The sequence below is a fragment of the Cetorhinus maximus genome, chromosome 4, assembly GCF_964194155.1.
Source record: "Cetorhinus maximus chromosome 4, sCetMax3.hap1.1, whole genome shotgun sequence".
In the NCBI taxonomy this organism is placed as follows: Eukaryota; Metazoa; Chordata; class Chondrichthyes; order Lamniformes; family Cetorhinidae; genus Cetorhinus; species Cetorhinus maximus.
Genome location: NC_135882.1, coordinates 39,092,562 through 39,109,598, shown reverse-complemented (window position 1 = coordinate 39,109,598; position 17,037 = coordinate 39,092,562). Strand labels below are relative to the sequence as shown.

Sequence of the window (17,037 nt, the reverse complement as noted above, 5' to 3'; positions counted from 1 at the left end):
CAACAAGAGATTTGAAAGCAAAATACCCACATGCCCACTCAAAAAGGCAAAAGCTTTGATTCCCTTCAACGAAACAATTAAACTATGGGGAAGGAAGGAAGTTAAGGTTGTCACTTTTTCATGGACCCAGAGCAGGGTCCAAGAAAGATGCTGGAATCATGATTGGAGTACTGAACAATGATTTCCTTGAATCAATACCCAGGTGACACTGAAGCACCTGAACACAGTGAAAATTGGACAAGTTGGAGTGAATGCTTCTAAAGGAATGTGTCCACTTATACTGCATTTATATTAATGGAGCATAATTGGGTGGTTTCTTTGCAATATTCCAGCGTTCTCTGGCACATACGGAGAAAAATCTCCCTTCTGTTGTTTGCTCTGCTGCAGATAAAAATTCACTGGTACACTTAAAGCCGAATGCCCTCCTACCATTAGGCACTGAGATAAACTCCTGCCTTCTATTTCACAAACTATAATTTGAGTGCTTAGTGTGCATTTTAGAATTTTCCACATATTCCAGTCAACAACTGGACTGTACAAACCAGCACTGACCGGCTCCCAATCCCAGAACTGTCATTGGTCTTTAATGTACATATGACATATATGTCTTTTATATCACAGGTTAAAATTGTAGCCACATATATACTCACTCAGTTCATCCTACAGTTAAGAATTTCTATTGCTGTGCCTTCAATCTCAACCTTTGCCACTGAACTTAATCTTTAATATCAATACAGATTCACTACTCCATGAAGTTGGTCCACCAGCATGTCCTCTTAAATAATTTTCTTACCCATTTTAATGCTATTTTTGCCAAGAATGGCAGGACTTATTAAAGGTACAACCTGAAGGACACTAAGGGGTGCAGAAAAGTTCAGATTTGTAATAATTTAGGATAACTACTATGTACTCTCCTCAAAGCTTGACTCAGAGTGACCATATCAGTGATCGGGGAGCAGTTTTGTAACTTTGTCAAGGAAAGAGACATGGTTCATGGAGTAAAGCAAAGTAAGTGAAGGGCAAAAATTAAAAGTAAACTTAAAAGCATTTAATTTGCATTTTTATTTCTCATCATCCCCTGACTGGGTGGGCAAATAATCAACTGAATTTAGTGCACTTTTCCATTCACTTTTTAAATGGGAGGAACAATATTATGCCCTTGAACTCCTACTGGGACACATCCATTGGGAGCACAACAGAGGAAGGTGAAATTAGCCCTCACATGCCACCTGTGCTCCCCCTGTGGTGATCACAAGCACGTGTCGCAGCATGTGATGAAGCTTAACTAAAGCTGAGTTTCTGTCAAAAAGCAAAATGCCCTGGCTCACAAATGCATAGGTTGGTAGAATATAAATTTTGATATTACCAAAAGCTGTATATGGACTTCTTTTACTATCTTAGTTTGCATTACTTAATCTGAACCATTTTTGAGAATAAAATTTGACTCGCAATGCCACAAGTGATAAATGATTCTGTTTGGCCCATCAGGTATCATGAGAACAATGAACAATGTAGAAGATGACTTGATGCTGGGTGTAGAAGGTGAGTGTTACAGGGTTTATGTTTCTTCTCCTCCTCAATTCTCCCTTACTGTTCTTTCAGCTCCTCTATCTGCCTCTGCCTATTATTTGGTGGTCTGGGGCAGTATAGGTAGAAAACAAGTCAGGACAGTGCTCCATGTATTCCTATCTTTCCAGCATTTTCTGCTAGCTGGCTCTGCCTGTTGGAGGATACTGCACCCGCCTGTGTAGGCGGATGCATGAAGGAGGCTCTTAAGCCTCTGAGTGGTGCTAAGCACAGGCCGCATTCGTTTCATGAGAAATTATTTAACTAATTACATTTGGGCATGGCATCTTACAGGTTACCTGTTTTGACTGTTACAATAGACCCAACACAGAATGCAACAGCTCTTTGGCCATATACTTGCAGTTCTTGAATATTGCTGAAAAGAGAGACTTTATTTATTCCTTCATGGGGTGTTGGCATCGCTGGCAAGGCCAGCATTTATTGCTCATCCCTATTGGCTCTTGAGGGATAATGGCCCGCTCTGCCTTTTCAGTTCAAAGTCAATCACTTTGCTGTGGCTCTGGAACCACATGTAGGCCAGACTGGGTAAGGATGACAGATTTCCTTCCGTGAAGGACACTGGTGAACCAGATGTGTTTTTATGACAATCAATGATGGTCACAATTACTGATGATCAGCTTTCAATTCCAGATTAATTAATTGAAATTATTCATTATTTGAATTTGAGTTCCATGAGCTGTGTTGTGACTTAAACCCGTGTTCCCAAGGCATTAGTTGGGCCTCTGGATTACCAATCCAGTGACATTACCACCATGCCACCATATCCCCCTGATGTTGCACTCATCAGGACAAACATAAAAACATCAAATTTCAAACAATTCTCAAAAAATTATACTACAGGGGAAAAGGGTGCTGAATGGTTGACTGATGGGCAGAGGCATTGCCACAGAGAAAGTGACAGGGAACTATAGACTCTCCAAGCTCCCAGGTTATTCAAAGAAGGCACAAGCCTTGAACATATATCTTTATTTTCAGAGAACAGATCCCTGTATATGAATGTATGTCATTTCTAGCAAGCCATTTCATGCTGCTACTACACAGTGGCTATGCGAGTGGTATTTTCCACTAACAGGATGCTGGCGTACTGTATGATAGGAGATAAATTCCCATTGGAAAGAATGTGTTGCATGGGCTATATAACCTAGGCCAGTTACTCAAGCTGGAGTAGGATTCCATAGGGCCCAGGACTCCACTGCTATCTTGTCCAAGTTACCATCCTTCACTTCTGAGTCAAGACAATGGATGTTGGCAGGCTGTTAATCTGGTTCTCTGCTAATAAACAGCACCCCATCTCAATTATAGCTAACAGAATCCACAGAACCCTTAGCATCACTGGATACCAACCAAAGGTTGGAACTTTGGCTGATTTTTTTCCACTCCCTTGCCCAATGACAGTGTGGCCAACTGGAGCATCTCATTGCTGCTCTAGAACCCCCAGAGCTCCTTTGGGACCCTTTTGATCTGTATGATTCAGTTAGATACCACATGATGCATTGGCATGTCTCCTTGGGTTCATCTTTATGGCAGATTTGAAATGTTGTGCCCAAACAAACATAAAACTGTTTTGTGATTACATAGTGGCAGGGCACTGGGAAACTATCCAGCATTTATGCAAAATTCCAAGGAATAGGATTTTCTCTCCACCTTATTGGACATGCATTTTCTGGACTTTAAACCGATGTGTACACTGTGCACTGTTAAGGGAGCAATTGTCATGCTGAGACATGAGCATCATGATCATGGTTGTTTCGATGAGACTGATTCATGGAATGAAAGATGCCTCCAGCCGGTAAGGGTCCTCCTTGCAAAAAAAACTAAGAAGTTATGTTTTATTTCTGTTTGAACGGATCATCACTGCAGTATTGGCAGAAATGATTCATTTTCCTAAACCATGTAGATATTAAGCCCTATCTCTGGAAAAGTACAAATTAAACTTGTATTCTCTAAGATCCAAACCAGGACCTGAATTCACCAGCTAGAAACTCAATGCATTGATAAGCTTTTGCAAGTTGATTACCTGGCTGCACAGCCAACACAGAGTGTAAGTATGGATTACAAAAAGGGAAGTGGCAGGCAGACAGAGTGACATGGAGATATTTAATGGAGGTGATGGGGCTCTCACTTGCCACCTAGGCAGCTGGCGGCAGCCCTGTGTCACCGCTAAGTTCACTTAACTGGATAGCAGCTGCCCCCAGGGTCCTTGATCTCAGGGAAGGCTTGTAGTTCTACTGGCAGGTCTATTGAATGGATGGCAATGGCTGATGCTGACACTACACCCACCCGAAGCCCAGGATCCCAGGCTACAGTTGAGTGATTGTGGGAGGGGGGGAGGTGATGGGATGAGAAGTTGTAAGCGAGTGTGGGGATAGCAGCTTCCACCTCCTTCCCAATGCATGGGACTGATGCAGGGCCCCTCAGTCTGACATTGAGTGCCTTTGAGTGAGGAGCCTCCCCCCTCTCAACCTCCCCTCTGAAAGTTTGTTGCTTGTCATGCTCCTTGCATGGTGACCCACCCGCCCTCTGCTGGGTTAATACCCGTGGTGGCGAGGTGGAAAGGCCATCCATAGGCCTTTAATTAAATCCACAGATTTAATCAGGTTGGAGGTGGAAAAGTGGCAGGGTTCCCACCCTCCACCCTCCTGCCTGATTAAATGCCTTCCCCACCACGAAATGTGCCAACTCACACTAAGCAATGTTCCATAAAAGTCACCATGTACAGTGGGAAATATTACACAATGCTTACAATGTATTGAAGTAAGTTCATATCAGAAAATTTGCTGGAAACTTTCCTCAAATACTTTGCAAAATTATTTTTTTCTCACCCTGACAGCTACTTTATACCCAGGTGGAATGCAGAACATGTCTGTACAAGAATATTTGAGGTAAGTTTATTTTTACGGCTGAAATTAATGTTAAAACAAAATATTGAATGTGCCATAATGTACTAGAGATCAAATATGGCGCTTAGTGAGCACTCGCAGTTTCCAGCCATTGAATTCTTGATCTCAGCTGTGCTATCAGAAGATGTTTTTTGGTGGAAGTCAAAGACTTGACTGCAGGTTATAAGAGAGAATTTCAGAGACAGTCATATTGACTGACTTTTGCGTATCATGTACTGACCAGTTACATAGGTCTCTTGGTGAAAAGAGGGAAATGGAGGGGGGGTGCGCAATTTACTGACAAAAAGTAGATTTCTACAGAGGGTATTGCAGATAATGACAAGTATGTTGGCGGTGAAATTGCTATCCATTTTACATGCTTTCTTGATGCGGTAGCGAGCCAGAACGCTGCAAAATATTGGTTCGGTTGACTCAATGGGCATTCTGAACATTCACCTGCAACAAATACAGGCCTCATTTAAATATATGAATAAGTGCTCTGCATCTGAATCTGATCATTTTGATTAAGTTGGTGATCTAAGGTACCTGAAACGTCACTCCTTGAAACAAGAGGCCCAAATCGGGAATTCCCGCCTCTGAACCCAATCTCCACCATTTTCACAGGAGGCAGGAGGGGAAGGGGGCTGGTTCTAAATTGCACATTCATGGTTCACAGAGGCAGCTGCCCATATAAATAAGCAGCTGCCTCCATTCACGTTTGATTTTGGCGAGGTAGGTGTTTGAAACCCAAAGTGTGCAGATTAGACCAGGTAACAGCAGGTCTCAACCTTGTGAATTCATTTGGATAGCCAGGATACCTTTTTGGAGAGATGAGGTACCCCTTTGGATAAGGCCCAGGGATACCTTTGGGAGAGGTCAGGCACCCTTTGAGATTGTTAAGTGTAGACATGATTGTGTGTAAAAAGTGCATATACTGATTGGAACTGCTGTCAAAGAACTGTGAAAACTCATTTGGAACCATCAATGCTGTCAAAGGATTTAACTCTGTTGGGCATCAAAATTTAAAAAGTCTGGAGTTTAAAAAAAAATTAGTGCTTGATATTTCATTCTGTCCATTGACATAAGCCTGAGGGTTATCATTACAGGATTTGTGCAGCATGACTGATTTTACAATCTAACGTTCTCATCGTGGGGTGCAAATTAAGTGAGCAGTTTGATTGACAGCTCCAAGTGGTTATAAGAATAGAAATGTTTGCATTCATAATAAATTGAGCACTCAAGTGAAATGTTTGTTTCCATAAGAGATTAGTTGAAGGAATTTCAATGTATTTCAATGTATGTTTAATAAAGATACATTCCATTGAAAAACAATAAGTCAGCAAGAAAGACCCATCTGTGGCTCACCCAGGAAATTAAGGCTGGTATTGGATTGAAAGAATGGGCTTATAATGTTGCAAAAAATAGTAGTAATTCTGAGAATTGGGAGTGTTTTAGAAACCAGCAAAGAGCCACCAAAAAAGTAATAATTAGGGGGAAAAAATGGAACATGAGAGTAAACTAGCCAGAAATATAAAAATTTATAAAAACAGATTTGAGTTTTTATAAGCATATAAAAAGAGTAGCTAATGTTAACGTTGGTCCCTTAGAAGCAGAGGCAGGAGAAATTATTATGTGGAATGAAGAAATGGCGGAGGCATTGAGCAAATACTTTGGTTGGGATTTTCCAGTGGGACCGGAAATTCCCGCCCAAAGTCTATGGATGTTTGGCTGCCTTTCTGAATTTTCTGTCCCGACCACTACAGGTCCTGCTGTGGGAGGGACCGGAAAATCCGAACGTTTGTCTGTCTTCATAACAAAAGCCACACGTTTCATGCCAGAAAAATTGACAGTAACCTAGGGGCTAAAAAGAGTAATTAAATGAAGGAAATTAGCAGAGAAAAAGTATTCGAGAAACTTAAGGGACTAAAATCTGACAAATCCCTGGGGCCTACACCCTAGGGTTCCAAAAGAGATAGCTCCAGAGATAGTTGATGCACTAGCTATGATTTTCCAAAATTCCTTAGATTTGGGAATGGTCCTATCAGATTGGACGTTGGCAAAAGTAACACCTCTTGTCGCGGAAAACGGAGTGAACATTCAGACACAGGAGGTTTGCCTTGGAAGCCTTTATTGAATCGTGATATCACGGAAAGCCCAGCAGCATACAACAGAGCTAGCCTGCACTCTGAGGAAGCATCACTACACGCGTAGTTATAGTAAAAGCGTGCGTAACAGAGGTTATGCAAGTTACAAAAGCTGCTTGACCCTTAGTAATTAATAACATTGAAATTCATTATCTTTGGCATGCATACAATTGTTCTGTCTTAGTTTATAATTACACAAAACCTGGAGTAGTTACGCAAAAACCTTGAGTAGCCCATCTGGCGATTAGTCAGCAGGACAGACAACAGATAGCCTGACTAGGCCCTATCTCATGTGCTGATAACAGATATCCTAGCTTTGTCTCAAGGACTCTTGGTAGCTTGTTTATGATACTTGTTTTTCTTCCTGCACAATAGTTGACAGTGCAGGTTTGTCTGCTACTGGTGCAAGGAGACTTCGTTGTAGTATTCCACTATGGTTTAACCACTTAACCCTTAGTTATCCTGTAGATGTATTTTATTCTCCCACACCTCTTTTCAAGAAAGGAGGGAGAGAGAAAATAATGAATTGCAGGTCAGTTAGCCTAACATCAGTCATTGGAAAAATGATGGAAACTATTATTAAGGAGGTTTTAACAATGCACTTAGAAAAGCATAGCATTATTAGAACAAGTCAACGTAGGGAAGAATTTTTTCATTCGTTGGGCGGGCGGGTGCCCGACCCGAACAAGCGTAAAATGATGCGTGATGATGTCGGGCGAGCGTCCCGACGTCACCATGCACTCGTGCAATATTTCAGTCAGTGGACACAAATGGGAGTTGGCACCGCACCCTCCATTGATTAAAAGGCCAGTTAAGGTTCTTGACAACCCAACTGACGGCGATTTAACGCTGCCCGTGTGATTTTTTCGTTTGTCGCATGTGCAAATCAGGCAGGCGGGCAGGCCACAACTTGCAAAACCTCATCCACAGGTGGGATGAAAAGGGTCAGCAGCATTGTCATTGTGAGTAGTGAGGGGTTTGGAGATAACTTGCTGCTGGTGACTTACTGGTACTTGTCAGCTTAATCTCTGATCAGGGCTTTATTCTTCGCATTTCCACGCGTAAATTCAGGATGGTGTCTTCCAGGCCCGCTGAGGATTTGGACCATGTGGACCCTTCCAGGTATCAGCCTTCCCTTACCGTGGTAATGGGGATTGTGGTCTCCGCTGGAGGCACTTCCTCTGAGGAGGAAGAGAGGAGCAGAAGGGAGAGGAGGCCAGGTGTCCCAATGCAGCTTCCGGGGAGGGACCTGTGGGAGGAGGGGCGCAGGCACAAGGGGCACAGGGCCAGCACGAAGTCCAAGGCGGAAGGGGCTGCAGAAGACACCACTATCCTGCTGCCAGGGTTTACAGGCGGCAATGCAGCTACCTCAATATGTCTGAGGTGCAATACCGAAGGAGGCTCCGCCTCTCAAGAGAGACCGTGACCTCCATTTGTCAAATGATCGGGCCTGAGATCAACTCTGACTGTGTGGGTGGACACCCCATGCCAGTGGCTCTGAAGGTCACAGTGGCCATCAACTTCTATGCCTCAGGCTCTTCCCAGGGGTCAGTGGGGGATTTGTGTGGAGCCTCCCAATCAGCTGTTCACAGTTGCATCAAGCTGGTGACAGAATTCTGTTGAGGCGTGCATTGACTTTCACTCATTACCATAAGGACGAGGCCAGCCAGGCTGAGTGAGCTAGAGTCTTTGCAGCGATTGCTGGGTTCCCCTGTGTCCAGGGTGCAATAGACTGCACACATGTAGCCATCAAGGCGCCAGTGGGTGAGCCCAGTGCCTTCATCAACAGGAAGGGATTCCACTCCATGAACATGCAGATAGTGTGTGACCACAGGATGCAGATTCTGCAAATCTGGGCAAGGTACCCAGGCAGCTCCCATAACGTTTACATCCTGAGGCACTATCAGGTGCCGAGGCTCTTCAATGCTCCAACCCGACTGGATGGATGGCTGCTGGGTGACAAGGGCTATCCCTTGAAAAGCCAACTCATGACGCCTCTCTGCCACCCAAGAACAGAGGCGGAGCAGTGGTACAGCAGGAGTCATGCCTCCACAAAAGTGGTGGTAGAGAGAACCATAGGTCTTCTGAGGATGCGCTTCTGATGCCTGGACTGTTCAAGGGGAGCACTACAATACCCCCCCCGAGTGGGTGTCACTGATAGTGGTTGCATGCTGCACTCTCCACAATCTGGCACTGGCAAGGGGGGACCCACTGGAGGAAGAGGATCTTGATGCAGCTCCACAGGCCACAGATGATGAGCCTAGCAGTGAGTCAGAAGTGGAGTAGGGTGAGGCGAACACTGAGGGCGTGGAGCCAGACCTCGGTAACCTCCAGGGAGGCAGGGACACTAGGGATGCCTTGATCCAGCACTCCTTCAGCTTGGCTGCCAAATAAGAGCTACCACCTCATGCCAGGGCTGCCACCACCATCCTGGATGACAGAAATGACCCTTTCCTTTGTCCCCAAGATACACTCAGTGCCTGTGGAATGACGTTTTGAGCCACCCACGTCCAGCGTTACATACTGGTGGACCCTGCACCGACAAAACAAATGAAGCATACTCAGGCCAATAACACAAAAGCAAATGTGATTTAATGTTGGAACTCACAGATCACTGAACAAAACAATATCCGGTGTTGTTGGTCACACCAATAAAAAAAGTAAAGCAAAATGGGGGAACAAAAGATCACCCATGACCAGTCCCTCTTGTACTTAGGGTGCTTTAAACTTACGTTTACGGGTGCTACGTCTAGGTGCTCCCATTTCGTTGGCACCGCCATTGGAGGCAGTCTGCTGACTCTACTGTCATCTTGGCCTTGATGACCTTGGCAATCGTCCTCTGACCAGTGGAGCCTGTGCTGGCCCAGCCTGGGAGGGAGCAGTAGTGCCACGGCTGGCATCTCCCCAGTTGCCGCAGCCTCATCAGATGCCACAGTCACTAACAGAGGGGCGGAGGAGCTGCTGCCATCATCCAGAGTGCCCTGAGAGAAGCCTGCAGAGATATCAGGCAGCTCGTGTGCCAATGAGGTCGCTTTGGACCTCCCTGCTTGCTATCGGTAGATAGGCACCTAGCTGGGATATTGGGTGCCCCATCCATTTCATACACAGGCACTGACCAGCTGAGATCAATGCCTGTGTGAGGGCTTGCAGGTCCGAACGCAACCCCAGGAACACCTGATTCTGATCCTGGAGCAGCCTCTCCATCAGAGCTGCCACTCTCTCCATGGAGGAGGCATTGTGCTCGGCCATGAGGGTCAACGCAGTGCTCATGCTCTGTAGGGACTCCTCCACAATGGAGACCGTGGCACACATACCCTCATGGATTTCCACCAGATATTCCTACACACCCCGCTACACATCGAGCATCTGCTGCCTAATGGACGGCTCCAGGGGCCCAACATCAGCCTTCGACTGAGCATCGTCCTGGACCCCAGCAGTCCTCCGACTGCCGGCGCCCTGGGCACTCTCTGTCTCCGCCTGCACCTTAAGCAAGTGTGAAGTGCCCTCACCAATGTGCACTGAGATACTAGCCGCTGAACTAATGCCCATCGAGGTGCTGGTACCTTAGCTGGCGCTTGGTTCAGTGAATGGGTGTGACGCAGGTGCTTCGGGAGCGTAGCGGTCCTCCGGTGTTGTGGGTGGCTCCTGGAGGTTCTGTGCTTGGCTACTTGGTGGCAGATCTAAGGGAGAAGAAGGACATGTCATTAGTTTAAGTCATGACACTGTCACTGTGCATGCCAGGCATCCTGGTTAGACAATGGAGATCTGCATCATGGAGCCATTGTCTTTCAATGATCAATGAGGAATCCAGTCAGGAGGCTCCCATCAATGATGAGACTGCACAAGATTGTTTGCAGCACCTGAAACTTTCAACTCAGTGCACTGCACTCTTACCTTCACCTGACACCCCAGTCTCACCGCAGCCTGTTGATCGAGGTGCATGGCGCCTCTCGATCTCCAAAGTCGCGTGCTTGTACTGGGAGAGGATGAGGTGTGGGGGTCCTCCGCCAGTCCGTGGCCTCTCAATATTTTTTTTATTAATTCGCGGGATGTGGGCTGCAGTCCATGTGGTGTTGGTATACCCACAGTGCTGTTAGAAAGGGAGTTCCAGGATTTTGACCCAGCGACAGTGAAGGAACAGCGATATGTTTCCAAGTCAGGATGGTGAGTGACTTGGAGGGGAACTTGCAGGTGGTGGTGTTCCTACCTATCCACTGTCCTTGTCATTCTAGATGGTATTGGTCGTGGGTTTGTTGTCGAAGGAGCCATGGTGAAGCCCTGCAGTGCATTTTGTAGATGGTACACACTGCTGCCACTGTGCGTCGATGGTGGAAAGAGTGCATGCTTGTGGATCTGGTGCCAATCAAGTGGGTCAATCAAGTGCTTTGCCCTGGATGGTGTCCAGCTTCTTGAGTGTTGTGGGAGCTGTACTCATCCAGGCAAGTGGGGAGTATTCCATCACACTCCTGACTTGTGCCTTGTAGATGGTGGACAGGCTTTGGCGAGTCAGGAGGTGAGTTACTCGTCGCACAATTCCTAGCTTCTGACCTGCTCTTGTAGCCACAGTATTTATATGGCTAGTCCAGTTTAGTTCCTGGTCAGGATGTTGATAGCGGGGGATTCAGTGATGGTAATGCCATTAAACATCAAGGGATGATGTTTGGATTCTCTCTTGTTGGAGATGGTCATTGCCTGGCACTTGTGTGGCACGTATGTTACTTGCCGTTTGTCAGCCCAAGCCTGAATATTGTCCAGGTCTTGCTGCATTTGGACATGGACTGCTTCAGTATCTGAGGAGTGCGAATGGTGCTGAACATTATGCAGTCATCTGTGGACGTCCCCATTACTGACCTTATGATGGAAGGAAGGTCATTGAAGAAGCAGCGGGATGAGGTCAGGAGCTGAGTGACCCTGGCGGAACTCAAACTGGGCGTCAGTGAATAGGTTATTGCTAAGCAAGTGCTGCTTGATAGCATTGTTGATGACCCCTTCCATTACTTTACTGATGATCGAGAGTAAACTGATGGGGCCATAATTGGACGGGTTGTTTTTGTCCTGCTTTTTGTGGACAGGACATACCTGGGCAATTTTCCACATAGCCGGGTAGATGTCACTGTTGTAGCTGTACTGGAACAGCTTGGCTAGGGCGTGGCAAGTTCTGGAGCCCAAGTCTTCAGTACTATTGCCGAAATATTGTCAGGGCCCATAGCCTTTGCAGTATCCAGTGCCCCCAGCCGTTTTTTGATATCACATGGAGTGAATCAAATTGGCTGAAGTCTGGCATCTCCAGAGGAGGCTGAGATGGATCATCCACTCAGCACTTCTGGCTGAAGATTGTAGCAAATGTAGCCTTGTCTTTTGCACTGATGTGCTGGGCTCTTCCATCATTGAGGATGGGGATATTTGTGGTGCCTCCTTCTCCAGTGAGTTGTTTAATTGTCCACCACCATTCACACCTGGATGTGGCAGGACTGCAGAGCTTAGATCTGATCCATTGGTTGTGGGATTGCTTGCTCTGTCTATCACTTGCTGTTTGGTATGCAATTAGTCACGTGTTATAGCTTCACCAGACTGACACCTCATTTTTAGGTCTGCCTGGTGCTGCTCCTGGCATGCCCTCCTGCACTCTTCATTGAACCAGGGTTGATCCCCTGGCTTGATGGTAATGGTAGAGCTGGGGATATGCCAGGCCATGAGGCTGGAGTTTGTGTTCGAGTGCAATTCTGCTGCTGTTGATGGCTCACAGCGCCTCATGGATGCCCAGTCTTGAGTTGCTAGATCTGTTCAAAATCTATCCCATTTAGCACGGTGGTCGTACCACACAACACGATGGAGGGTATACTCAATGTGAAGGCCGGATTTCTTCTCCACAATGACTGTACGGTGGTCACTCCTACCGATACTGTCATGGACAGATGCATCTGTGGTATGCAGGTTGGTGACGATGAGGTCAAATATGTTTTTCCCTCTTGTTGGTTCCCTCACCAACTGCCGCAGACCCAGTCTAGCAAGTATGTCCTGTATGACTCGGTCAGTAGTGATGCTACTGAGCCACTCTTAGTGATGGACATTGAAGTCACCCACCCAGGGTACATTCTGTGCCCTTGCCACCCTCAGTGCTTCCTCCAAGTAGTGTTCGACATGGAGGAGCACTGATTCATCAGCTGAGGAGGGATGGGGGTGGCGGTACGTGGTAATCAGCAGGAGGTTTCCTTGCCCATGTTTAACTTGATGCCACGAGACTTCATGGGGTCTGGAGTCGATGTTGAGGACTCCCAGGGCAACTCCCTCCTGGCTGTACACCACTGTACCACCACCTCTGCTGGGTCTGTCCTGCCAGTGGGACAGGACATACCCAGGGATGGTGATACTGGTGTCGGGGACATTATCTGGAAGGTATGATTCCGTGAGGATGACAATGTCAGGCTGTTGCTTGACTAGTCTGTGAGAAAGCTCTCCCAATTTTGGCACTAGCCCCCAGATGTTAGTTAGGAGGACTGCAGAGTCGACAGGGCTGAGATAGTCACTGTCGTTTCTGGTGCCTAGGTCAATACCAGGTGGTCCGTCCGGTTTCATTCCCTTTTTGTGACTTTGTAGTGGTTTGATACAACTGAGTGGCTTAAGAGTCAGTCACATTGCTGTGGGTCTGGAGTCACATGTAGGCCAGACCATGTAAAGATAGCAGATTTCCTTCCCTATAGGGCACCAGTGACCCAGATGGCTTTTTTTTTCAACAAATGACAATGCTTTCATGGTCATCATTAGACTTTTAATTCCAAATTTTTATTGAATTCAAATTCCACCATCTGTCATGGCGGGATTCGAACCCTGGTCCTCAGAGCATTACCCTGGGTCTCTGGATTATCAGTCCAGCGACAATACCAATACACCATCGTCTCACCTATTGTTATGGGATGTCTTCTCCTGAAAGGACAGAGGGACATTGACTAGCCCACTCTCTACCTGCAGTGCCAGCCTGACCAACCCTAGCTGAGGAGCACCCTGCAGGGCAGATCCGAGTCATGGCCCTCAAGGTGCTATGCACTCAGTCAAAGCAGCCAGGGCTCAGCACCTTGGCCAGCTCTGGCGTGATTGACAGTTGGCACTCCGACTCTAACACCCCTGAACTCCACAGGGAGATGGCCCAAAACAATTCAACACATTGACCCATGCCAACACGGTACACACCCTTCCTGAGCGCAGCAGCTCATTGAAGCACTTCTGGTACTGCACCCAGGTACTCCACACCACATTGTTGCTGCTCACCTGGGCTGCCACCTTCTCCTATGCCCTCTTTGTCAGGTGCAGTGGCCTCTTCCACCTCACATCTCTGGGGACAAGGGTATCCCTTCTGGCAGCCACCGCCTCCAGGAGGGCAACGAGGCACTCATTGGAAAGACAGGACACCGAGTACCCAGCCGACCTCACCTTCCGTCTGGTCTTTACATCTTCGTTTGCAACCATGTCACTGCTGCAACAACAGCGCTGGTAGCCTCCCTGGTTTTTGAACTGGCTGCTGGGTCGCCATTGGACCCGGTGGCCAACAAGCCCCCGCCCGCCCCTTCTCAGACATTCGGTAGCCGGTGTTCATGCTGAGCAGGCCTTAATTGGCCTGCCAGCATGAAATCGTGGTCCGTCCCCAATTGCAGGCGGCGCCCCGACTGCTCCCAGTTGCTCCCGCCGAGCCCAGCTGACGAGCGAAAAATTCTGCCCATGGCTTTACTGAAGGGAAATCCCATTTGATAAATTAATTCAAGTTTTTTTTGAGGATGTGACTCGTAGGACAGATAAAGGAGAACCAGTAGATGTAGTATACCTAGATTTTCAAAAGACATTTGATAAGGTGCCACACAAAAGTTTAATTGCTAAGATAAGGGCTCATGGAGTTGGGGGTAATATATTAGCATGGATTAAGGGTTGGTTAATCGACAGAAAGCAGAGAGTAGGCATAAGTGGGGCCTCAGCTATTTGCAATTTATATTAATGACCTAGATGACAGAGGCCGGGATTTTCCATGCGTATTCAGTAGCGTGAGTGGACAATATGGTGAGAAGGCCAAAAATCAGTTTCACGACGTCGTGAAACTAGTTTGAGATCGTCTGCTCCGACCGCCGATGGTGGGCTGTGTTTCCCGCCATTGGACGTCAGGAACCTCATTGTAATACATCAGCATATCATTATAAGACCAGCCCGCCACACATATCATCCTCCCCCCGTTGGATTGTCTGCCCACGTCAGCTGGTAAACACACCGACGTGTTTCAAAACAGCATATATAAGGCGTGCACTTGGCGGGCTGCACTTTGCTCGCAACTTCAAGGTTTGTTTGCCTACTTTGCTTTGCTCAGCACTCGCAGTCATCAGCACGAGGCTTCACAGACAGCACCACATCACTTTTAGGGGTCTCACGGGTAGGTCTCTCCCTACAGATCAGCCATATTTGGGTGGCTTTTCAATGGCTGCAGGGCAATCTCTTGCTTGGGGAAGGGGACGAAGTGGCCTCAGGCAAGGGAAGAAGCTGCAGGATGAGGGCTGTACTGGGGAAGGAGGGTATCCCAGGGTGTGTGGGGGGGCACCAGTTGATTTGCGCAAATGGCCTCAAGATGGTGAGGGCTGAGGAGGTAGTCTCCAGAGGAGATGAGGCCAGATGGACATGTCAGTGTATGTGTGTGTGGGAATGGGGTGGTGATGTCCCTTGAGCTGGCAGTGAGTGAGATGCCAGTGAATGTGTGATGGGCTTGAGTGTGCGAGTTTAAAGTGATGAGATGATTGCCATACCCTGGCTGCATGGATGAGATCATTCATCCTCTATCTGCATTGGATGGCCAACCTCTTCTGTGCAGCATTGGAACTGATCAACACTGCCATCGTCTACCAAGCTGGTGTGGTATTGTAGCTGCCCCTCCTGCAGCCAGAGTGGGGGTAGAGGACATCAAAGTGGGCCTCCACAGTGTGCAAAAAGCACTCAAGGGCTGCAGTCTTCTTGCCTTTTGGGGCCATGTCTCCTTTGCTGCAGTCCTGGGCTGGAAGCACTGAGCGCGGCTGTAATTTAAATGTGGTGCCTGGTGTGATGAAGCAGTGAGGTGATGGCATTCCAGGCGAATTGGAGCCCGCCTGCCATTGAAATGGCGTGTTTCCTGGGAATGCATAAGTAATGAGGTAGGTTTGGGATGAGATGGCGTGAAAACCCACCATCGCGGCCAGCGGGTAAACGTTTTACTCGCCCGCTACTGCACTTAGTGCAAACCTGAGAGAGTAACGTATCTAAGTTTGCTGATGATACAAAATCTAGTTGGAAAGGTATGCTGAGGGGAGGATACAGAAAAGCTGCAAAGAGATATAGACAAGTTAAGTGAATAGGAAACAAGATGGCAGATGGAGTATAATATACTCCATATTCACTTAGGTTGTAAGAATAGAAAAGCAGAATATATATTAAAAGGTGAGAAACTTGTAAGTGTTGATGTTCAAAGAGACTTGGGTGTGTTTGTACAAGGAATACAGAAAGTTACTTACAAGTACAGGAAGCAATCAAGAAGGCAAATGGCATGCTGGCCTTTATTTCAAGGGGATTGGAGTACAAGGTTAAAGAAGTCCTGCTACAATTGTACAGGGTTTTGGTGAGACCATGTCATGAGTACCGTGTGCAGTTTTTGGTATCCACATTAACAAAGGATATACTGGCATTGAAGGCGGTACAGTGAAGGTTCACCAAATTGGTCCCTGTGGTGAGGGGGTTGTTCTACGAAGAGAGGCTGAGTAAATTGGGCTTATGTTCTTGGGAGTTTAGAAGAATGAGACATGATTTCATTGAAACATACAAGATTCTGAAGGGGCTTGATAAGTTAGATGCTGAGAGATTGTTTCCACTGGTCAGGGAATCTAAAGCAGAGGGACACATTTTCAGAATAGGGGCCGATCATTCGGGACTGAGATGAGGAAAAGTTACATCGCTCAAAGGGTTGTGAATCTTTGAAATTTTCTAACCCAGAGGATTGTGGATGCTTCATCGTTGAGTACATTTAAAGCTGGGATGCAGAGATTTTTGGTCTCCCTGGGAATCAAGGGATAGGGGAGCGGGTAGGAAATTGAAGTTGAAACTCAAGATCAGCCATGATTGTACTGATTGGAGGAGCAGGCTTGATGGGGCCTATGTCATCTACTCCTATATTTCTTGAGTTCTTGTATTGAATTTTTTTTTATATTAGAGTGTAATTTTCAAAATAGTGACAACATGAGTAGATGCATTATTTTATGCCAGCATGGCTCCTGGTGTATGTCCATGTGAGTTGGCATGGATTGTGTAAGGGCAAAAGGTGTTGGGTTGGGGCGATGAGCTGGCATAAGTTGTCATAGGGGCTGTAAAGGGTCATGGGGCTGAGTGGGGGCATGTGTTGGCATAGATGGTATAAGGGGCCATGGAGTGGG

General features: G+C 46.9%; 1 protein-coding gene across 9 annotated transcripts in view; it reads left to right on the top strand.

Annotated features, from left to right (window-relative positions):
• The window catches only part of itprid1 (ITPR interacting domain containing 1), a 259,239-nt gene that overhangs the window by 62,468 nt on the left and 179,734 nt on the right, over window positions 1-17,037 (top strand). For all 9 annotated transcript variants that reach the window (XM_078540090.1, XM_078540089.1, XM_078540085.1 and 6 more), the window contains 2 exons: window positions 1,489-1,542; window positions 4,418-4,469. In XM_078540090.1, coding sequence (XP_078396216.1) covers window positions 1,489-1,542; window positions 4,418-4,469 — 106 coding nt within the window. The remainder of the gene's footprint in view (window positions 1-1,488; window positions 1,543-4,417; window positions 4,470-17,037) is intronic.